This window comes from Ochlerotatus camptorhynchus, unplaced genomic scaffold (assembly GCF_037179485.1).
Source record: "Ochlerotatus camptorhynchus isolate MF236.1 unplaced genomic scaffold, CSIRO-AGI_Acam_v1.1 ptg000657l, whole genome shotgun sequence".
Classification (NCBI taxonomy): Eukaryota; Metazoa; Arthropoda; class Insecta; order Diptera; family Culicidae; genus Ochlerotatus; species Ochlerotatus camptorhynchus.
Genome location: NW_027041136.1, coordinates 153,606 through 178,163, shown reverse-complemented (window position 1 = coordinate 178,163; position 24,558 = coordinate 153,606). Strand labels below are relative to the sequence as shown.

At 38.7% G+C, this 24,558-nt stretch overlaps 2 protein-coding genes across 2 annotated transcripts; one reads left to right on the top strand and one right to left on the bottom strand.

The window, feature by feature from the left end:
• The first annotated feature begins 905 nt into the window (after positions 1-905).
• On the top strand, positions 906-1,728 carry LOC135714507 (uncharacterized). The gene is made up of 3 exons (XM_065237880.1): positions 906-1,035; positions 1,095-1,260; positions 1,329-1,728. Exons 1-3 carry the CDS (start codon positions 906-908, stop codon positions 1,726-1,728), a joined length of 696 nt encoding a protein of 231 aa, XP_065093952.1.
• A 4,224-nt stretch (positions 1,729-5,952) lies between these two features.
• LOC135714506 (uncharacterized) lies at positions 5,953-23,158 on the bottom strand. Its single transcript, XM_065237879.1, has 3 exons — positions 22,961-23,158; positions 7,021-7,274; positions 5,953-6,874 (listed from the first exon to the last, which is right to left on the bottom strand). Exons 1-3 carry the CDS (start codon positions 23,156-23,158, stop codon positions 5,953-5,955), a joined length of 1,374 nt encoding a protein of 457 aa, XP_065093951.1.
• Between the last annotated feature and the right edge of the window lie 1,400 nt (positions 23,159-24,558).

Below are 24,558 nucleotides of genomic sequence, written 5' to 3'. Positions count from 1 at the left end.
GATTTTTTTTCAAATTTTAAATTCAGTCCATAATACGCGCGCGAGGCTCAAACCTTTGTAGCCTATTTTTTTAATCTACTACTATTAAATCAAATATTAAAAATCCATCATCACCATTGTGACGAACAGAGATAGTTTTTGCAGTCCTACAATAATTAATTAAAAAAAAAAGTCGTTATGACAGCTATCCATATAAAATAATCCGTTTGAGATAACTTCGTCAAGATACATATCGCCATCTCTGTGGAGAACCGTGCTGCCATGGTAACGGTGATTATGTTTAAACATCAAACTCCACAGTAGCTGACTATGCGTGCCGTGGGAGGCTTCTCTAACAACTATTATGCACTATTATTATGTATATTAATGACTTGCGACGTGTTTTACGATTTTGCGACATTAATCTTTTTGCAGATGATACTGTGTTATTCATTGCAGCTAAGGATTTAGATGATGCCGTTTTACACTTGAATGAAGATTTGCGTTCTCTAAGTAGATGGTTGAAGTATAAGCAGTTGAAATTGAATACAAGTAAAACTAAATTTATGGTAATTTCGCGGAATCGAGTAAATGAGAACGTCTCTGTTGTAATTGATGATGAGACTATAAATCGCCGTGCCTGACCCTTATTCTAAAATATTTACAAACTTAAGGGCCACCCACAATATTCCGTCACCGTCACCGTCACCGTCAGCGTCAACTGACAGCTCGGTTTGAGCCAACGCTATTCAGTTTAACAACCCACAATGATGCGTTGCGCTCACTGCGCGCCAGTACTAAAACGCTGACGCTGTGCTAAATTTTGAAAATTTTCAAAATTGACGCAGCGTCGTGATGCTTTTTCTTGACATCAGCGTAATCAGAAGCGTATTTTGTGCCGTGTTGATTTGAATACATGGAAGAAAATGGAAGAAAAGTTAATTATTTTAATCAAGGAGAACCCTGCCCTGTACGCAAAGGCCTCAAAAGATTATAGAAATAATATAAAAAAAGAAAAAGCCTGGAATTCGATTGCAGCCGAGCTGAATACTAACGGTGAGTGTTATATTTGCTTCTTGCTTGAACATAAACTTTATTACTTCATCTCCTTTCAGTGGATGCGGCTAAAAAACGCTGGAGAAGTCTGAGAGATCGGTTCGTGAGGGAAGCAAGGAGGTTGGTGGAACAGTCGCGATCTGGCGCTGGTGAAGACTCATCCACTTCCTCCTGGCCATTTTTCGAGGAACTGAAGTTTCTTCAGTCCCACACTGAAGCTCGACCGTAAGATGAATTGTTTTTTTTTTCTATCTGTAGTATTTATTTACCCAAATAATTTTTCAAAATTTCAGGACTTCCTCCAACTACCAGGACAAAAATGTATTCGAAGAAGGTCATGGACAGGATACTGAACATATAAACAGTGACAGTGAAAGTAGCCTTAACCTCGGCCTTAACATAACCACTCCCTCGGTTACCCCGACCGCAAAGTCTTCACGACGCCGGAAGCAAGCCCTGGACACAGACGAACATTTCCAATGTATTCTGGAAAAAGTCGAACAGCGTGTGGAAGGGTGGTCGGCCAAAAAATCAAGGCACGAGAGTTTCTGCACATACATTGGAGATAGATTGGAGATGCTTCCAGAGCAAGTCGCAAGATCTCTAGAAGTGGAGTTCATCTTGAGAGTGAACCAATCGATCGATGAGTTTAATCATCTGATCGAAACGGATGATGATGTAATTTGTGAATAAATAAACGTATTATAATAACTGAATCTTTGAACTTTCAATTCATAAAAAAGTAATCATAGTAAGTAATTTGAAAAGATAACTTCTTGGGGTACAATAGTTGACGAAATAGTTACCTACCTTTTGGTGCTAGTATAGGATGGATTCTAGTAGGTGACAAGCAGATATTCCGGAAGACACGGCACATCCGTAATAATTCAAATTCCATGAAACTATTCCTAGTGCTTTGCATTTGATTTCGAATAAAAAAAGCAACTTTTGCTACCAGAACTAATTCACATTATATTACATAGAGAAGCCTCCCTTAGCTCAGCCGGTAAAGGCGAAGCTACAAAGCAAGACCATGCTGGAGGTGGCTGGGTTCGATTCCCGGTCCGGTCTAGGAATTTTTCGGGTTGGAAAATTTCTCGACTTCCCTGCGCATAGAAGTATGATTGGACTTGCCACACAATTATACCAATGCAAAAATGGTACAGGCATCGAAAGCTCTAGATTAATAACTGTGGAAGTGCATCTTAGAACACTAAGTTGAGAGCACGCAATAAGCTAATATGCGATATGCAATAAGCTTGAAATGCGAAGAAGAAGAAGAAGAAGAAGACATAGAGAAGCTAATGATGAGCACACGGAGAAGTGCAACGTGACTCCGGCGGAACGGCATTTTACCCCGAAGGTCAACAGTTCGTAAAATCCATCTTTTCATGAAACTTATACTAAGCCATCATGTTTTTTTTCGAAAACACTGGGTGGATGAGCCAGTAGTGGAGAAACTGAGGCAATATATGTCGATTACTTTTTCGAAGGGACGTATCAGTTTTTGTAAAAAATTTATTTGATCGTCGATGTGGCGTAACTGGTAGCTCACCTACGCATACTAACACTATCATCAGATAGGGGAAATTTCCCCCTACCTGTTAGTGGTATTAACATGCATAGGCAATCAGTTACGCCAAATCGACGATCAAATACATTGTTTTCAAACGCTGATACTTCCCCTCGTAAAAGTAATCGAGATATTAATTATTAAATAAATATATGATCTGCATACCACTTTTATACGTCGATCTTATAGCTTTCAACCAATATTTTGCTAGAAAAATATTACATTGTGCTTATTGTTTGTTTTTTTGAAAATTCGTCCTCCATTAAGAGGCAGTTCATAAACTACGTAGACAGTTTAGGGGGAGGGGTGACAATTATCCACGGCCAATACAAATTTTAAAAAAATGTATAAACAATTGCTTACGCGGGGGAGGGGCTCACGATTACAAAAAAAAACTGTCAACATAGTTAATGAACAGCCCCTTAATTGGAACGCTGTTCCCAGGGCTGGTAGCGATCACTGCTATCAAAACTAGTGAAGAAATGTTAGTTGTTTTAGACAAATTCAATAAGTATCTCGTAAACAATTATGTACGATATGAACCTTTAAAGCGAAAGATTCAATAGAAAGTTTATGGCCAAACCCATGGTATTAGTCAGGGTGTCTACTAACTGCAAAAACCTGGAAAACCGGGAATCCTCAAGAAATTTTATTTTTTCTTAAGCTGGAAGGCTCAGAGAATTTAATAATTTTCTTACTTGGGATATTTTAAAGAAAATACTGAATTTTAAAATACAAGCTTTTCAATTTTCTCGTTATTTTCATTCACACTTTGAACTTTATAGATCCACAGTAGACTAATCTTCAGTAACTAAAAAAAAAAAAAAAACAGAGGCTTGAAATGTTTTTTAACATGCATATTTCCTAGAAATTTTAAATTTGAACTAGTTCTGCACTTAAAATCTAGAAATTTTCAAGAATCTGGACTCAAAATCTATGCACAGTTTTAAAAGCTCGTGGAATTTTAATATAATTTCTAATGACCCCATTTCAAGAGGGTTCTGGAAAAAAAAACTTTCAGAAAAAAACATTAAATGCAATCTGCTTTTAAGGTAATTCTGATGTGTTTTAGATTTCTTGTGAAGCTTGATAGTTTTAAGTAGAATTTCAAGAAACCCTCAATTAAATTAAATCTTTAATGAAAACTCTGAAAATTTCTGAGGAGCACAACTCCATCAGAGCAAAATTCCAAGGGTCTTCTGAGGATAATTTTGTGTTTGTAGGAGAAAACGAATCTTGAGCATAAGTCCTTGGAATCTTTTTGAAAATACTAAAAGGAGGATTACAACTAAATCTGAGAATAACTCCAGAACATCTTCAAAGGAATTCGGAAAATAAATTCAGGAGATAGAGAAGAAATCGAAGAAATTTGTGGGGATTGGATAAATTGTTGTTGTTTTTGATCCTTCAAAAAAGCATAAACAGCAAACAGCTTTTTTATTATAAACCAGGAATTTATCCATTAGAGTACTCGAAAAACCTGGGAAACTCAGCTAATTTTATTTACAAAAATGAGTAGACATAGAAAGACGATTAAACGCCATAAAGCAAAGAATGATCAATCTTGAAATGAATTCACGCTAAAAAGTTGAAAATAGTGACTGATGCGAAGAAAAAGTGACTTTAGTTAATTGGCTTTAAAAAAAGGGACTTTTTAGTGACTGGCAGTGTTGGCTAAATCATCAATCAAATAATATTTTTCCACTCTCATACGCTCTCAATATCACGCGTGATATTGGAACCGAATATCATGCTTGATATTGATTTTACAAGCTCCTTTGATATTGCGAGACTATTCACAACGCACAAAAATCAAGCTGAGAGCTGACTCGACACAGAAATTATTCCGTTCCACATCGTTTTCTTGGTAAGAGAAAGTATAGTTTGCTATCTCTTTTTAATCTTCACCGATGACTGCTGCCAGCCGTTATGGAAGATTCGGTTGCATTCGGGTGTATAGCAATAATCATTAAACTCAATCTCACCACAGTTTGGTGAGATTTGCAGTTGGTGAGTTTTGTTAGCTTGATATTCCGAGCTGCGATATCACAGCTTGCGAAATCAACCGCAGATGTTGCTTGTTGATTTCTGTCTACGAAAATCAAGGGTGATCTTGGGCACTGGTTAGGTTTGATTTTTTGATATTTTTCCAACACTGGTGACTGGCTTGAAAAAAGTGACCAAGTCACTAAAAATTTGGAATTATTTTTGATTAACTTTCTATTTTGTGAGTCTCTGGAGATTTAATTTGAATTGTTGAAGATCTTCAGAATGAAAATCTGTTTAACCTGAAGTCTTGGAAAAATATCCAGAACGCTTTACGAAGATCTTTGATCGTCTAACGGCTTTTGAAATAATGTTTGATCATTTTGCTACCTTTTGAAAATATTTGAGAGATGTCATTTGAGTTGTTGTACAGTTGGAGATCTTAAAAAAACTTGATTAACCTGAAGGGATGGAAAAATATCCAGAGGAATTTATGGAGATCATTGATCTTCTGGAGATCTTTGGAATTATTTTTTTATTAACTTTCTATCTTGTGAGAATATCTGAGAGATGGAATTCGAATTGTTTGTCAGTTGGAGATCTTCAGCAAAAAAAAACCTGATTAGCCTTGAGGCTTGGAAAAATATCCAGAGGATTTTGGTTTAATTTATAATCATTTTGCTAACTTGTGAGAATATCTGAGAGCCATAATTCTAATTGTGGAGAGGGCTTTACGATCTTTGATCATCTTGTAGTAGATATAAGTCTCATGTTTTGATATTGTTAATTTATTTATTTAACATGAGACTTTTATCTACTACAACTACGGCCTTTGGAATATTTGTTGATCATTTTGCTACCATGTGAGAGTATCTGAGATACGTGATTCAAATTATTGGACAGTTGGAGATCTTCAGAAAAATTCCTGATTAACCAGATGAAACTTTGTAAACTTTTCAGAAGTTGAGTTTTATGATTTAACTGAACTTCGTAGAAGATCTCTAAACTATGTGAAGTCGTCTGATTTTTAGTGAAATTCTCTGAACTTTGTATACAATTCCATAACCTCGTGGAGGTGTTTGTTAATTTGGTAGTAGTTCTCTGAACTTTAGAAGATCTCTGAGCTCTTTATCCAATCCCCAGTAGTCCCAAAGCCGTATTTAGAAAGACAATTGTTTGCGCTTAAGCTGTTAGTCGGAATTTGCATTTGTAAGAAGGACCATATGGATTTCTAAACCCCGATTCCGAAACAAATTTCAGTGAATATTCCCAATAAAATACAACTAGTGAAAGAGTTTTGTAGACAATTTATATTTTATATTTCCTTTCAAATATTGTGTGAATTGATAATTATTTAACTAAATTGGGCGCTCGAATACATGTTTGGCCAACACATCTCGGTTAGCGTATACGGATCGCGTCGCATTGTTGCCTCTTTGAAGGGCCGCAGAGTTGATACTTCTCAGAGGATCAACTAATGTACGCCATTCACCAGGTTCACTAACGTTCCCATCACCATCAACTTGATCTACGAAGCATGGCGGGCAGTAATCATTCGCTGAATTCCTCTTAACAAAGTTGTGCAAAATGACACAAGCTTTCACAATTTTGTCAACCGAGCCTGGAAGCATAACTAATGTGTTCTTCAAAATCCTCCACCTCGCCACTAGAATTCCAAAGCTGTTTTCGATGGTTCTCCTGGCTCTGGACAGTCGTTGATTGAAGTTGTCTTGAATTGGAGGTAAGTTAACACCTGGATATGGCCGGAGCAAGTTCTTCTTGAGAGGAAATGCTGCATCCCCAACAATGAAATATGGCATCACTTCATTTGACCCAGGCAACTTGCCTGGTGCTGGCAAATCCAATGCGCCATTCACCAATCGCCTCCCAAATTCAGAATATGCAAATATTCCTCCATCGCTATTACCGCCATATCCTCCAACATCGATAGCAATGAAGTTATAATTTGCATCGCAAACGCCAATTAAATTTATAGAATGGAAATGTTTATAATTGAAAAACAACGATCCACTGTTCGGCGGACATTGGATTGAAACATGTTTTCCATCTATGGCTCCACAGCAGTTGGGAAAATTCCATTGATCATAGAACTCCTGGCTGTACATGCTCCATTTGTCTTTGTCAACTTCAGGCATATAGTCAACCACCAACGAATCCCACAAAACCTCGCAAACTTCGTACACTATCAACCGTACCGTTGATTCACCCATCCGGAATAGCCTCGAAGTCACATAGACAGAGGATCCATGAGCGAGGAACCTAGAAATTAAAAAAAAAACAATAATTATCATCAACATCTAATGTATTCGAATGTTTTATTTTATTTTGACTTTGTTATAGTTTTGGGTTTCGGTGGTTTGGTCCCCAAAGAGTTAATTGTCATCTATTATTTTGAAATTACTTACATAAGAGTCATAAACAATCTGCATTCCGGTGAAATCGGTTTCCGCCAAGAAAACTTTTCAAGACGACCACCAACCTTGCTCAGCAGTAAATCGAATGCATCTGGATTCATACGGACCGATTTAATAAAATACTCCGGATCTCTGTTCCTCATCAGCATATATTCCGTTTCAAAGAATCCTTCGGTATCGCGATTTTCATTTGATGGCCGAACCCACCACCTACAAACAGTATAGTTTAATTTACTTTCAGATATCTTCTCATATTAACATTCCCTGAAGACAGAGGGAGTGTAGTGGGGGGTTCCCACCCGCCGAATTTTTACGGCAGTTCTCCCACAAATTCAGTTGATTTTTTTTGTATGTGATTAGTGTCAATTACATATAATCAGCTACAAAAAAATATGCTCAATTGGTTGGAAGGCCGAGAAATTACAGCTCTCTTCAGGAAATTTTTATCATAAACACTAACCTGCGCGGAGTTCTACGAGGATGCTTTATAGAATAATTGATCGCCTTCCTCAATTCGTCCAACACTTGAAGCACCTCCAAAATTTCTTCCATTTCTAATAGAATTTTTTTCGAAGTTTTTTTTATATCAATTCTTTTGCCAAAACAAATGATTGCAACGAGATTATGCTACTGTCAAAACGCAACGCATGACGTATGATTGTGCGCATGCGCTGCGTCAATGCGTCCGTTAGCCTTTTTAGTACATGACGGATGCGTTGACGCTGACGGTGACGGTGACGGTGACGGACTATTGTGGGTGGCCACTTCCACTTCAAATTTTCAATTACACAAATCTCGGAAATCAGTGCCCAATTCCTCCCGAAATTGCTACTTCATGTATTCTGCAGTGCAGCAAACGAACCTTCAAAAAAAAAATCCAATAAAAATACAATGATTTTCATTATCATTGTAACCATGATATTTACTGTCAAAATATTGGACATTTTTGTCCATTACCATAAAGTCACAACGAAATTCATGGTTCATAACATGAAAATAATGATATTTATCATCTTAACAATAAAACACTGATTTTTCTCGAACAAATTTGATCTCATCACACTAATGTTCATGGTTTGAGCATTGTATCGTTAAAAATCGAAATTATCTTTTTCTCCCGTACAACAGTTTAACGATAAATTTTAATGTACTCGAAATTCAACATTGTAATTTCTTTGTTTTATTATAATTATTTTTTTCGGTCCACATATCGGGTGAGATCTTTCCTTTATTTTTCTATTTTTTTCTTTTAACTTTTATTTCATTATTATATGAAACATTATAAGCTGGGTACGGGACGGTCTGCAGCATTCATTGTAACGTTGTGCGCTTGTTTGTTAATAGTTTTTCGTTTAAATTAAATTAAATTAAGAATTAGCGTCACTTTTACTTTAGTTTTTTTTTTCTAGAAATGAAATATTTCATCCGTGTATATAAGATCAGATTATCCCTGTGTCGAAGTTACGACTTTGCTATAAAAACTCGAGCATACAGTGAGCCGTTAAGCAATATAACCATACACATTTTATTAGGGATGGGTCGCCATGCAAATGGTTTGTCCTAGGGTTTAGCGCAATTTTTTAAATAAATAAGTGGATTTTTAAAGATGACCTATTTTAAAAGGCAAAGGTCATTAAGATATTTTTTTCTCACGGAATTAATCCGACTCGTCCATTTTGCTTACGAATGGGCTGGAGAACAGAAGTGCGCCAGTGTTCTTACGTTTTCAAGTTTCAGTTAGTTGAGTTTAATACGTTAAAGTTATTCTAGAAGCTAGAAGGTACAAGCAAAGAAGAATACTAAGATGAAACAGTCGAATCAAATTGATTGCTCAAATTAACTTCGTCAGAAGGGGGATCAAGAGGTTGCCCTTTTCTTTTGCGCTTAGGCGTCATGGCGGCAGTAAATTTTTTATCCAAATCGACTTCCAAGCAGATTACTATAAGAAACTCAAGGATCGAAGAGGAATTTTTTTTCTAAATTGATATCCAAGAAGGATTACCTCGGGTAGGGTCCAAACAACACTTAACCGAATTTTGTTCATATCAAAAATATAAATGTTCATTCTATAAACATATGAATAATTCAAAATAAATTAAAAACATGTTTGCAACAAAAATATATATGTTTGAATTAAAGTCAAAAGCATGTTTATTTCAACAATATAGCAATTTGAGTAAACTCTAAGTGATTTTTAGAGTGTCCTGCCTTTTTTTCCTTCTTGTTTACAGTCGGAAAAAATTGCCCCAGCTTTGCCAATCAACTGAAAACGGCCCGCAGCAAAACCGAAGTCATGAATTTGGAAACCCACCTAGGGCTGATGTCGATCCCTGTATCATCCTCCTCCACAACATTGACGTCGGAAGAAAAACAAAATCCGAAATGGATTTTGAATCTATAGAAAGAGGCACAAAGTTTTGCTGGTTTTACTGAACTGGAACCTCCGGACATTCACCCCGACGGGTCCCCGCATCTCGGACCAGGACCCCAATATCAACAGCCCACCCTTAATCAATCGCATTCGAAAAAGAGCAGGAGTTTAGATGCCCTGTCTGCAGATCGTTTTTCATCTCTTTGCAATCCATTTTTTGCTTTAAATTTCAAATGCTAATATAATTTAAAATTAAGGATGTTTCTTTCAAACATAAGAAGCATGTTTAAAATAAACATAGGGGAATTTACGTATTCTCATCAATCTAAGCAGCATCCGGACTTCTATTGGTAATTTCTCAGCGTCACATACACATATGACGGGTTTGTTTATTGACATTTATCTGCTGCTTGCTGTTCTATCAATTCCAATCGACAGAATTGATCAAAACGGGTTGAACACGTTTTTACAACGCTCCAAACTTCTCAGGTGAGTGTGACTATTGCCGGCAGTCTCTTTTTCTTCGGCACCATTTCCATTTGAACTACGTGTTAACCAGCTGTTCTATTATCGGCAACTCGAAATCAGCCGTATTTTGTAGTGTGTATATTTCATTTAAAGAAAAATCTGGCATAACAGGATTGCTCAGTCGTAAAAATGTAATAAGATTGAAGCTGAAAGAGTAAGGAATCGGTTGAATACATTCAGTGAAGAGTTTTGATGGGAAAATACAGTGAAATTAATGTTTCAATTTCGATTGCCGAAAACAGTCAATGGGTGCCGAAGCCATAATTTACCCTATTTATTTTTATTCGCATAGTTGTCAAACTAAACAAATATATTCACGCTTTCAACACGAATATTTTTAAAATAAACGTAACATTATTTTTATTTTAAACATTAATATCACATGACTTCAAACATGGAATACGTTTGAAATAAACCTTGTTTATTTTTGTGGCCAGAACAAACTGAGTTTACGTTTAAATTTACCTCAAATATTTTTGCTTCAACGATAAATTTTTCTGCGTGAAGGATCGGTAGAAAATTTACAGGTATATTGAGCACTGAAAAGTGCTGTTTAAATTTTTTGTAGCTTTAGGTGGTAGTAACACCGACAAACCGACATGAATGACCATAGTAAAAACAATAAAATTTCTGACCAAAGCACACTACTGACATCTGACTCCGTGTTCGCGAGAAATATTTAGCTATGTCATGAACCCGCATGCAAAAGTTATGAATTGGTTCGTGTCTGATCTATTCTGGACAAATTATCCTATGGTTTTGACAGTTCGGATCACTGCACATTTAAATCAGCCGTTTACGATTTTCGGGCATAAGTCAGAATTAAGTGTCATGTCGGTTTGTCGGTGGTAGTAACACTTCCTTCAGCAAAAAGCAAATAGATCCGCACGGCAAGAGAGCACGATGCGGACTCGGCATTCCTTCTGTTTGATTTCCGCTTCGTTCGGCGTTTGAATGAATCAGATTAATACGTCGTTATATAATCGTACTTGAAATTCCTAGAACTCTTGGCGTTTCCATGAAGTTTGCTGTTAGATTCCACCGACCGTTCGAGAGGTCCCCCGAGGAAAAGTCTCTATCTGTCGGGTAAAATTCCAAACGCGACCAGTGGTCTCTCTTAATCAGGGTTACTTCCACTCACTTGCTATAAAAAAATGTTATCCGGAATTATGAAATCATGATACAGTATAGTGCTAATTAGTACTTGTAAGTTACAAGAAAAGGTCATGAAGTAAATTTTTGACACATAAAATCTGTTAAAATTGCTTTCAGTGCGTCACAATCAGCGGTTTTACGACTCGTGAGCGCTCACTCTGAGTGAACGTTCACGAATCATAAGATCGCTAATTGTGACGTTCTCAAAGCAAAATTGACAGGTTTTATGAGTCAAACACATACTTTACTACCTCTTCTTGTTACTTACAAGTACAACATAGCATTATTGCATCTAATGATTGCATAATTCCGAATAATATTTTTTCATAGCAAGTGAGTGGAAGCAACCCTGCTCTTAATCGAGAGGGGCGCTTAAGTCACTGTGTCTCAATAAAACCTCGAGTAATAGTCCGAACGGTTACATCGTGATTATCGGGATTTCGAGGAACACCATAATCAGGAAGTTTATATGTACCGCGCTAGTATAATTTTTGCTACCTCCTAAAGGGTGTATTCGATAAAAAGAGCACACACATATTTACTTGCCAAAATTCAACCAATTGTCGGATTTTCTTAAAATTTACAGGGATTTTTTTTCCTTGATTTGATTTCCGTCGATCTTGTTTTCCGTGCTGAGCACCAATGCTACCGACGCCAGGGAGGCAGCTCCCACACCTGGACCCTACCACCTATCGATCCATCAACTCATGAACCGGGGACCAACGGCTTTACTTCCCTTCCGAAGGAAGGCTTGATCAGAGATGTTATGCCCCAGAACATCCCGGTGGCGCCGACTGGGATTGAACCCAGGCCTACTGGGGTGAGAGGCAATCACGTTTACCACTACACCACCGGCGCCGCTGATTTTTTAGGGAATGAAAACCTACTAATGAGTTATGACTTTATTATTTATTATATTATATTATATTCATTATATTATTTTTTTTATTCAATTTCGTCTCCCATCCTTCCTTTTCACTCCACCCATCAAATTTTATACAACCGTTTTTCCTAGTGTTTTCGTTGTTTTTACCCAAATTTTCTTCAGCTCCAGCTTTGATTTAATAGTTTTAGGATGTTTGCGAAGTTCCGTTTTCATAATTGCCCAGAATTTTTCAATTGGGCCAAGTTCCTATGAATTTGGTGGGTTAATATCTTTTGGCACAAAATTGACTCCGTTGGCTCGGTACCCCTCCAACACGTTTCGAGCGTAGTGACAGGATGATAGATCAAGCCAAAACAGAGTTGATCCTTTGTGCTTCCTTATGAATGGCAAAAGACGCTTCTTAAGGCACTCTTCCGTGTAAATCGCACCGTTGATTGTTCCGGAAGTGATGAAGGGGGCGCTTATTTCACCACATCCGCAAATCGCCTGCCAGATCAGGAACTTCTTTGCAAATTTCGATAATTTCTTCGAACTTAGACTTGGCAACGAAATATTCTTGCCCAGGAAGTTGACGGGAATCGGCCTTGACGTATGTTTCGTCATCCATCACGATGAAACACGAATTGGTGAGCAACTTCGTGTAAAGTTTCCGTGCGCGGTTTTCGCAGTGATGATTCCGATTTGGGGATTTTTGCACCTTGTAAATATGTAACCCAACACAATTCATGGTTTTCTGCACAAAACCGACTGACTTTTTAATGACATCTCGAATTGACATGTTTAGTACTAACAGAATAGTTGACGCAGTTTTTGGCTTACGGTTTCTCCTTCATCATCGATTTGCCGCAATATTTCCTTCATTTTACACTCTGACAAAATGGCTGACAATGAATGTGCACAACTGACAGATACTTGCTCTTATTTTCAATTGCCGAGGTTGTAGCCAGCCCGGGTGATCCGTCTCTAAAAACGTGTGGCTTAAGCGCCACTCCACAAAGGAGACCACACACCCAATGTAAATTTGCCCGGTTGAGACTCTCCTAAGGGCGGGTCCATTAAATTTCCTAGAAAGGATTTACGGATCAGGCAAGCCGGCTTTCAACTTAACATCCAAAACGGGAAAACCCTATTATCCCCATGAAACCACAAACACGATAAACGGCGCCGGTGGTGTAGTGGTAAGCGTGATTACCTCTCACCCCAGCAGGCCTGGGTTCAATCCCAGTCGGCGCCGCCGGGATGTTCTGAGGCATAACATCTCTGATCACGCCTTCCTTCGGATGGGAAGTAAAGCCGTTGGTCCCCGGTTCATGAGTTGATGGGTCGATAGGTAGGGTCCAGGTGTGGGAGCTGCCTTCCTGGCACGTCGGTAGCATTGGTGCTCAGCACGGAAAACAAGATCGACGGAAAAAACAAACCAAAGGAAAAAAAAAAAAAAACAAACACGACAGTCACTCAGAGAGTCGGTGAGAGCTCACCCATACCTAAAAACCTCTACAAAAGAGAATTTATCATCATCGGCAGTCTCGTCACTTGCCACTAGACGTCGCCCCGATCTGGAAGTGGACTACTCTCTCGAACATTCAAACTCTCAACATGAGGACGGGACACGAAAACTACAACGATGAACGCGAAGTGATGTCGAATACATTCAATCAATTAAAGCTAGGGAGATGGTCATTTTACGAAAACATTTATTATTACGGAACTAATCAGGCGGTATATTTAGTGCATAACGGGTGTTTCAACATTATTTATCCTACGTATATTTATTTACATGTTCCAATTGATTTCGGTTTACTTGTGTGTGTTCGCTCCTATCTCCTATGTGTGTGCGATTTCTCTCTCCCTAACTAACGTGCTCATGTGCTCTACTTGTTCATGTGTGTGACGTCACTTTATCGGCAACTCAGCTCCAAACGAGTCTGCGCTCCTGGTGACAAGGACGTTGGCGTTGAAAAACGTTACGTTTCAAAGGCGGGAATGCCACATCACGAGTTCCGGAAAAGCGTGTCACGGAAACTCGGCGCTACTCGCTCATCAGTCTTAGACTGGCAAAAAATCACTCCGCGGCGCCCTCGCCGGACGCCACACTCCAAAAATAGAAAAAGGCTTGACTCACCAGATGATGTTGATTTACGTGATGGTCACAGTCGATGACCTATCGACGGGTTCGACGCACTCTTTAGTGATCGTCGATGGTGATCCGATGAATGGAGGTGCTTCGCTGACAATGGCGTTTCACACGCCGATGCGATGGCGGTTACTCTGTCGTGCCGGTAGGTTGACGAACCGGCGGGTGGACCGTGTCCACGTGGAGATCCCCTGAGTCTCCTCGGATCGATTATGTAACGGATCCGTCCGCTTCCGGCCGGTTGGCGATTGCCGGGAAATTCCGTCCGCTGGGGAGAAGTTGCTGCGTTAGGGCACTGTGAATTGCTGCGAACGATTTAACAACACACCTTCAAAAATTACCTGTATTTCTCTAGCCTTCGCACACTTATTCTACTAGCTAAAGGAACGAACAAAAATCTTTAATTAATTTTAAACACTAGACATCACTTTAAATTACATACTTTAACGAGGAAAAACGACCACGAACAAACGCGCACACTTCAAGAACGTTGGGAAGTCACGGACGAAATGATCGAGACCGTGAATCCTCAGATAAAGGAAAGTAAAACTCGGACGAACCGGAAGTCCATCATTTCCCGAAACCCTTCGTGTCCTATCGTGAATCTAAAGACACGAAAGATAACTTGACTCGTTTAATTGTGCGACTGTCCCTTTCCTACCTTATCCATAAATTAGATGGACCCGTCTTAGGAAAGATTTCAGGAAAAATGCTTGTGTCTTCCTACTGCCTACCCTAAGGAATTTAATTCAAACAATTTAACCTTATCAAATTATCTACAAATTTATACAAAATTCCTGATCGTTACAAAATTCGTCACTTTTTATTACCGAAGTCGGTGAAGCAAGATTTTAACGAAATTCATAGTGAAACACTTCCGAACTTCAGTAAATGCTTTCATATAAACAAAATTCGTTAATTATATATACCGATATTCAATAAAAACATGTTTTCTAACGAGAAATCAGCAAAAATCTTATTTTACCGATAAAGTTCAGCAACCTATTTACCGAGATAAAAATATAAGATTAAGTGTGTGCGATTTTAGAAATTCATAACAAACTCAACTAACCACCAGGTCTGTTGATAGCTCGATAAGGGCCCTTATTGCAATATAAGAGTGATAGGGGACAACATAACCATTACCATTAAAATTCTCAAACCATAAGTAAAAAAGTTCTAATATAGTTTTCTATCCGAAAATTTATGGAGAAAACAACTATTTTCAATGATAATGGTTTTTAATAACCCATTATTTGTAAGGTTCATTTCCAAAAAAAAACATAATACATGAGGTTAAAACTTTCTCAACACAAACGTTCATGTAAAGTTCCTTAACCATTTTAGTTAAAATTTAGCAGGGATTATAAACAATTTTTAACCATTTGCGGCAAGGTCAAGCAATGGTTCGCATTTATGCGGGCGGAAACATCAATCAGCGTAGTATTGACTGCATTACAGACACTTAAAGTGAAAACATCTTACTACCAGTCGTTGGGAAAATGAAACATTGCAGTTTATTTTAGACAAACACTTAAAAAAATCTAAATTTGTCTAAATTTCAAATGTCTAGCTTATAAAACCAGCCATACCTTATCCATGCTTTTACAGCACACATGAATTTCATGTGATTTAAATGTCAAAGTCATGTGCTTGATTTATTATCAAGAAATGTTTTGCATATGAATATGTTCTACCACACATGCTAAATTTAAACATGATGCACATGAATTTGATGAAAGACCTTGTAGCAATCTAATAGTGTAACTATTGGATTTGATTTGATTTGTTGCTCTTAATTTCATTTCAGCAAATCGTAGTCATGTATACTGCATTTCAATAGTATCGTACAAACAGAAAAATTGTTATCTGATACGCTTGAAACTCAATATAGAATGCTACAGTCTACTTAAAAGATAATTATTAAACGGGTTTCAGTATGTAAAAATAATAAAAACGATACATTTAATTTTAAATACATTAATTTACGTTTTAATATTGTGTGTACAGTAGATTAATCGTAGAAGATAGCTTAACTTATGCCTTGGATGCTCTGATCCTGTTTTTATAATCTTCTAATAAAATTATAAAATCGTGAATAAAGTTGTACTTTGTTTCTATAATGGAGCTTATTATTTAGAGTATGAATCATTAATGGTTGTTGATGGCCAACATAGACAGTTCCAAAATTTTGTAAAGTTTTGTACTATGGTGTACCTCATAAGCAAGGAAATGATTGTTGAACATTCCACATTCCCACAGCTTTCCCACAATGCAGAAAAAGGAATCTACTTTAAATAGGGTTACGGTATGTAATGTGGGTCTAGTCCTTTCATTCGGCCTATCACGCAAATAAATAATTAATTAAGGAATATTACACAAAAAATAAGGAAAATATTGATCACTGATGGTTGATAAATGTGTACCACACACAAATCAATTTATATCACAACATTTCAATACATTTTCAGCTCTCGTAAGTAATAAAACTGGTTGAGAATATCACAATGTTCGGAGTTTTTAGCCGCCATGACTTATAAGGTTAAGATGGGAAGGTTGACTGACGATCATCAAATGGCCTGATTATGGCATTTATTGATTGGAATTACCTGATAATACACACTAGACGTAAAACTTACAGTTGCTGTTTGAATATTTTATGTTTATTTTAATTGTTTAACAACGTTTTCACAAGTAAAACATGGACCCAACTTTAGGGACACATTTCTTTTCTATGTTCCTAACTATGGCCCATGAAATTCATTTGACAGCATATAGCAATAAGAGTAACGTCAACAATGTTGTTTTGCATTTGGATGATAAGGAACGAACAGGAAGGGAGATTTTTTCTGCCAAACCTGTATAATGAACATCACAATGTTCTGATTTAGATATTCTGCGGTCAAAAGACGATAAGCGAAATTTTTAATTTTTAATTTTTAAATTGAGTGATTTAATGTAGTTTTCGTAAAATTTTCTCTAAGAAATGTTTTGAGGAATGAAGAGCATTAAGTTAACAGTGATAGTGATAAAAAAAAATACATCAGAAAACGTTACCAAGAGCGTTTTTTTGAGGATCAAACAAGATAGGACGAAGTTGCATCCATAAATAGACCCAATTTGGGGACAATAGACCCATATTACATACATTTCCCTCGTGAGTTATTGTCTTAAAAAAAGTAAGTTTTTCAACTTTTCGTGGTTTCTGATAGCAAACGACATGATAAGCATATCTAAGCATACCATTTAGCAGTAGAATATCGTTTGCAGGTAAATTCATTGATGAGTTATGATTAAAAACGTAATCGATGGCTGCATATTAGACCGAGGTTAGGGACGTATACCTATCTCTTCAATTTCCATTAGTTCAGTTACTCCATCTTCCGTAAACGTAAAAAATATCCATTTTTATAAACAGTACCATTGATTTTTGAGTTATGCGAACATAATACTTCCTTCTCAAAATACATTCGGGTTGACTGTACTTCAGATTGTACTATTGTAAAGAAATATGATCTTGTTTTAAGATCAACCAAATCAAATGCTCCCGAATCATCATTTTTGAAAAATGTCAAATTTAGAAGGTCATTACTAAATTGGAGGCCAGCTTTAACATATAAGGTGTATCCAATGTTTTTTTCCTAGATTACGTGACATGTGAATACTGCTAAAATTGTTTATGGTTAGCCTCTAGCCTATAACACATTAGTTTACCAATCGGACCGCTGCTTTCTACAACGCTGCCGTAGTGGATCATGTGATGGTGTTTTGGTATTAGTTTATCATAAGGAAAACATTTAAGATATGATTCATGATGGATAGTTACAAGTGTTCTTAATCGTTCAATATCTAGTAATGAAAACGATGGGATCAAAGCGTGATCTACCAGATTTACAAGATTTTTAACGTATCCCCATACTGCATCATCATGTGGTACAAGCGGACATTTCAGATGCTGTAGTTCTAAATTTGATCGATTTTGACTTATTCTCATGAAACTGTTCTATGTCAGGCATTCTCACCAATGATTCATTCAGTGCATACTTTACTATGCGCGACGCGTGTTGAATTCATTTAGTGTGAAATATTATTTCGTATGTACAAAATAGATTAATGCATTTTTGAGACCGTACTTGCACACGCCATTTGAAAAAAAAGGTCGTGCATTGCATCTGCTGACCTATTTTCAGTGATTTTAAATGATGGTAGTTTATTGAACTCTGTGCTTCCTTTTATACCTGTTTCTCGCTGATTTCCTTTCATTAAATCTTCATTGTAATTTTGTTCATTTGGGAAACTTTCCTTATATTCTCTAAAATCCTCTTGTAGTATTTTTTCGATTCAATTGTCAAGATGTATTCCGGATTTGTAATCGTTGTTTCTGAAAGCAGATTATTCTCTACAATAATCACATTTAGTGGTCGATATAAGCCTTTTTGTTGCAGGTAACAAAATAATTTATGGTCATTGTTAATGAAACTAAAATAATTTTTCAACTTTTCCAAATACATATGAAATTCTCTGGGGGCGACCCTGGCGTAGTGGTTAACATCCATACCTCTCACGCTAAAGTCACGAGTTCAAATCTCACCCCCGGACAAGTCACGAATGACCCAAGAGTGTTAAAGTGACTATAATAATAAAAAATAAAAAATAAAAAAATGAAATTCATACTAGGGTACACACTTAGAAAAAATTACCGACTTCGGTAATTCATTTACCGAATTCTCAACAGCTGAACGGTCGGTAATGTGTTCGGTAATCAAGAACATTACCGAAAAATCTGTAAACTGAATCAGCAAAACTAGCTGTCAAATTAACCGAACGATCGGTAACGTTTACCGAAAAAACAAGCTTGATTTGTAATTGATTTTACCGGAGAACTGTAATTTTGGAGTTGATATGGAAAATGAAAATTGCCGAAAGATATGTTATTTAAAAAAAAGTTTACCGACTCAAATTTAATTCGCCTTTATATTGTTTCAAGGTGTTTTCTTGGTTTTATCAATTATTTAAATTAAATACATTTTTCCTTAGTCTTTATTTTATTCAATTCTTACGGACATGTTTTATGTAAAACTTACACGTAGCTGGCAGTTATTGCAATCCATGCAAAAATTTGGCTCCAGTTGTGGTCAATGTGTTGATGTTGAAAACTGCTCCACCGATGAACAAAAAAAAAAAAGTTTTTGTCGGAAGGATTCAGTGGTACACCGAAAACAGGGAAGCATTGGATGAAGATCCCAAATGCTGATTTTAGATCGTCGCCAACGGGAATAGCAATGGTATCCCAGCATACTGCACATCCATCCGTCACGTCAGGGAAATTTCCTCGCACTACCAATAGTGGAATGCTTCCACTATCCTGCGGAAAATCATCTTCCGGCTAGAACAAAAAATATCAATAAAGCAACTAATTTTTACTATACCATACGTCTCACCTGTATCCATTTTACAACACCTGATAGGGCATTGTTCAATACTGCGTCATCAGTCTTGGCTCGTTTGGAACCATGCGATTTTTTTTAAGAAGGTCGAAAATCACAACATGGTGAATTTGACGTTTCTCGCTGTGAAAACTACCGAACTCGGTAATGGAACGGGTTGTTTACCGAAACTTCAGTAAAATATTTCACCGAAGTCAGTGATGAAGCTGATTTACAGATCTGCCGGTAACTTTTTTACCGTTTTCGTTGAATTGTAATGAAATCACGGAAATTCGGTAATTTTATTTACAGTTTTCAGCAATAGAGCGAGAAAATACCGAAACATCTGTGATGTTTAGAATTACCGAACTAAAACGGTAATTTTTTTACCGAACTCAGGATCTCTGTTTAAGTGTGTAGAGCACTACTTCGCCCATTTCCGTTCTATCGATCAGAAAAGATCAATAATATCAATGATTTCACCATGCACAAATCAATAATAGGTTTGTTCAGATGCGTTAGTTCATTAGGGCCTGTTCATAAACTACGTAGACAGTTTTTTTGGGATTCTTGACCCCCCTCCCCCTGCGTAGACAATTGTCCATACAAATTTTATAAAATTTGTATGGGCCGTGGATAATTGTCACCCCCCCCCCCCCCCCTAAACTGTCTAAGTAGTTTATGGACAGCCCCTTAGCTACACCATAAATCCTATTAGAGCGCATGGTATGAATATTTACGCTCATTGTTCTCTAAACAAAAGAAGTGCTCCTAGCGAATCCCGTTTTTCTACGTTTATCCGTAGGACAAAGAAAATCTAAAGGTGTTTCAATGCGTTAGGACGGAATTGAAACTCGTAGAACGAATTTAGAACGATTTAGAATCAAGAAGCAGATTTAAATAATATCTCAACTCAACAATTTGTGACTCTTTATCAAATCTAACGGTACGTATAATAAACTTAAAAGTCATCTTTGAGAGAAATTTTTCCATTTTTTGTTCAAACCCGTTCAAAAAAGGAAGAGAAGCGCGGGTTGTGCTTAGTAGGACGGAAATTAGACCAAAAACCCTATGTCTCGGCATCTTTGAAATTTTACAGTAAATTTTCAATTCGATCAGCAATTAAGGCATAAATTGCTTCCGTATCTGTTTGCATGATTCTAACATCAGACCTCGTTCAATTATTTTTTTGATGTAACTGCAGAGTAAAATTAACGATGGTTGTATATATTTCTCTTATTGAATCTTCAAATTGTTGTTGTTATCTTGTTATGGATTGACAGCTACTGGTACTTGCTGTGGGTTCAATGCTTGGTCCTGACGTTCCTAATCGAACAGTTTTTACTAGCTGTGTAACGACATTTATATCTGATTTCTCATTGTTATTGCTATTAGTTCGGAAATGGCCTAAAATGTGGCTAAGCGCCACATGAATGATTAAAATTTATTAAAACTAATACTCCCAAAAGGTTGTAGACAGAATTTTTGTGTGGTAGTACAAGGTGGCATTCTTAATGTGTCAATAGGTTCGAGGAGCACTTAAATAGGTAGATGCAGCGAACTTCATTGTTAGTGGATGATACCGACACGACCTTTTGGTTTCCGCGAAGAGTAAAGTAGTGAATCGAAAATCATAGGATTTTTTCTGGCTTGCTCCCCTAGTATTTCATTCTATTGCGTTTCTTCAAGAAATTCAAATCTTTCTGCAATTTGGCGGTTTTCATTTTCTTTGTCATCAAAGCTTTTAGTCGACGTGCGCTGGTTTTTCTGACCACGAATAGCTGGTACTTAAGCTCTTTTAAAGTTTCCTGTAGATCTTCAACCGTTTTTTTATTCCAATTTTAACTGCACACCTAAAAATAACTAATTTTACACGAGACATAATCCATCTTTGACGTAAATTATGGAACGTAAACAAACATGTCATGTAAAATTATGTGTTCCCAAACCGAAACATTCGCAACTCGACGAAAAGTACGATTGATTGAATTTATTTTCTCGTTTCTTTCAACTGATTCTTATGTCATTTGGGCCGCTTGCATGTGTCGGTCTCAGGGCACGGAAATTTACATGACTTTTTGGTAGTGTGTGGACATAGTAGTCCGGAGCAAAACTGACTTTTCTTGAGTTCACTGGCGGCGTATCTTCAAATGATTCAGTTAGGGTGTGAATCGCACTGTCGTTATGTTAGCAGAATTGGTCTGTGAACTCGATCGAATCAACAGCGGGGCAAATCATCGTCGTAAGCGGCGCATTTTCCGTGTGTGTGTGCGTTTTTTTTTGCAAGGAGGAAACCTTCAAAAGGCCATCGTGCCACCGCTTGACGACTGGGCGCACAGTCGCGGTGACACGGTATGTGGGATTCTTACCGCACTAAAACCTCCTTGGACGCCTTGTCCTTTTCCCCTTGTCGTATTACTTCGGAGGGGGCCGTGCATTACGCACCTCACTTTACCTCAGCTAACTGGCGCTTCCACTTCGCTGATCGTTTCTCCAATTTGTGAGCCATTTAGCTCTCAGCGTCACGTTCTACTCGGATAACCCCGATGGTGGATTCAGGCTACTCTGACGGAGAGTTCTCCCGGCTTCGGCTTTCACTTCGCACTTACGTGCGTTACTGCTCTGCTGACGGCGTTAAAGGTGCACTCCTCTCGACACATTTCTTCGACGACGTTCTCCACGCTAAGGGCGAGCATATCCTTTCGCACAGCATCAAATCTAGGACATTCGAAGACCACGTGCTCTGGTGATTCTTCTACATTCCCACACTCCGGACAGAAGGGTGACGTTGTGTGTCCGAACCGATGCAGGTACTTCCTGAAGCAGCCATGACCAGACAGGAACTGCGTCAAGTGGAAGTTGACTTCTCCATGCTTCCTGTTCACCCAGGTCGAAAGAATCTGTATTAGCCTGTGTGTCCATCTACCGTTCGCTGCTGCATCCCACTCCTGCTACCACTTAGCCATCGAAACCGTTCTCACCATTTTTCGTACTCCTCTGGTTTCTCTCGTCATATAGCACTCGTAGTCCTCCGCCAAGATGATGCCGATTGGGATCATACCGGTGATAACGCATACTGCCTCCATCGAAATGGTGCTGTACGTACTCACGACTAGCATGGCCATGAGCTGGAACGTACTGTTAAATTTCCTTTCGTTTTCAGCGCTTCAATCCAAGCTGGACCTGCGTACCGATGAGGACACACTAGCCAGAAGACGCCTCTTGCTACTGCTAGGACCAAAATTGTCCGGCATGATTCTGGCTATTGCGTTGATGACCTTCGCCACCTTCTCGCAAGCATATTCGATGTGGCTATTAAAGCTTAGCCGGTCGTCGATCATCACTCCCAGATACTTCAGCACGCGCTTCGAAACAATGGTGTGCCTTCCAACGGTGATTTCTGCCTGCTGCACTGCTTTGCAGTTACTGACCAACATCACTTCTGTTTTGTGGTGGGCTATCTGCAGCTTCGCTCCTTGCATCCAGTTACCAATCGTATTTATCGTCTCGGCCGCCAGCATTTCCACTTCTTCCAGCGTCTCACCGGTTACCGTCAAGACGACATCGTCCGCAAAGCCAACGATCTCAACTCCTTTGGGTAGCTTGAGCATCAGCACGCCATTGTACATTCCGTTCCACAGCGTGGGACCTAAACTGGAGCCTTGGGGAACTCCCGCCGTGATTCTAAGCGATTTCTGCCCCGTGTCTGTCACGTAGATCAGAACCCGGTTCTGGAAGTAACTACTTAGAATTCTGCAGAGGTAGTCTGGAACCCTCATTCTATGGAGCGCCTTGGTGATGACCTCCCAGCTGGCGCTATTGAATGCATTCTTCACATCAATCGTAATCATGGCGCAGTATCGATTTCCTCTCCGCTTCTGTTTGGAAGCTTTCTAGGCTCTGTCAATCACTGTCCGAATTGCATCCACCGTCGATCTCCCTTTATGGAATCCGAACTGCCTCTCCGATAATCCGTGTTCATTCTCCGTGCATTTCGTCAGCCTGTTCAGGATGATCCTCTCAAAGAGCTTTCCGAAAGTATCCAGCAAGCATATTGGCCTATACGATGCAGGATCCCCCGGCGGTTTTCCGGGCTTCGGTAACAGCACAAGCTTTTGTACCTTCCACCTATCAGGGAACTGACCCTCGTCCAGACATTTCTGCAGCACCATCCTGAACATGTCGGGGAACGTCTGGATTGCCGCCTTCAACGCCACGTTGGGAATTCCATAAGGGCCGGGAGCTTTATTGGCCTTCAACCCTTTCGCTGCTGCTATGAGTTCCTCGTTGGAGACTTGTTCAACGTTGTCTTCATCTTCCTCGCCATATGGTGTAGGTGGCCAGGTCGTTGGGTCATGCTGTGGGAAAAGTCCCTCCACGATGACTTTCAGCTTGTTGGGACACATTTCAACCGGCATCGTTGGACCTCTGATGCGTTGCCCCAGAGGTTGGCATCGGCATCGCGGCACAGCTCCTTGAAACTATTTGATTTTCTCAGCTTTATCTTTCGTTTCAGTGCAGCCCTGGCCTCTCGGAACACTATACCCTGCGCTCCTCTCTGTCTGCTTCCGTTCTTGCTCTCTGAGCGTGTCTTCTGGCAAGAAGACAAGTAGCACGGAGGGTGCTAATTTCCTCGTTCCACCAGTAAGCTGGACGCCGCCTGTTCGTTGGCTCCAGTTTTCTCGGCATAGTTGTGTCACATGCCCTTGCTAATGATTCGGTCAACTCGTTCGCGCTTAGGCCTGGGACGCTGCTGTCTACCCTTAGAGCTTCAATGAAGAGATCCTTATTGAATGCCTTCGTCTTCCACTTCCGCTCGCTTACTTTCGTCCTCCGCATTTCCACCGGTGTCCGTTCACCGATACTGTACCGGATCGTCTGATGGTCACTATGGATGTACTCTTCGCACACTCTCCAGTTCATATTTGCCGCTAGCAACGTACTGCAGAAAGTGACGTCGATAATGGATTCCCTACCATCTTTGCGGAAGGTGCTGATGGTTCCTAAGTTGGCCAGACTGACGTTCAAC

Coding starts and splice junctions, on each gene's coding strand:
- LOC135714506 (XM_065237879.1), bottom strand. CDS start 23,158: ATGTACAATGGCGTGCTGATGCTCAAGCTACCCAAAGGAGTTGAGATC. Junction 7,275..22,960: donor ACAAAACAGAAGTGATGTTG/GTCAGTAACTGC, acceptor TAATATGAGAAG/ATATCTGAAAGTAAATTAAA. Junction 6,875..7,020: donor AGATTGTTTATGACTCTTAT/GTAAGTAATTTC, acceptor TTTAATTTCTAG/GTTCCTCGCTCATGGATCCT.
- LOC135714507 (XM_065237880.1), top strand. CDS start 906: ATGGAAGAAAAGTTAATTATTTTAATCAAGGAGAACCCTGCCCTGTAC. Junction 1,036..1,094: donor AGCCGAGCTGAATACTAACG/GTGAGTGTTATA, acceptor ATCTCCTTTCAG/TGGATGCGGCTAAAAAACGC. Junction 1,261..1,328: donor TCCCACACTGAAGCTCGACC/GTAAGATGAATT, acceptor TCAAAATTTCAG/GACTTCCTCCAACTACCAGG.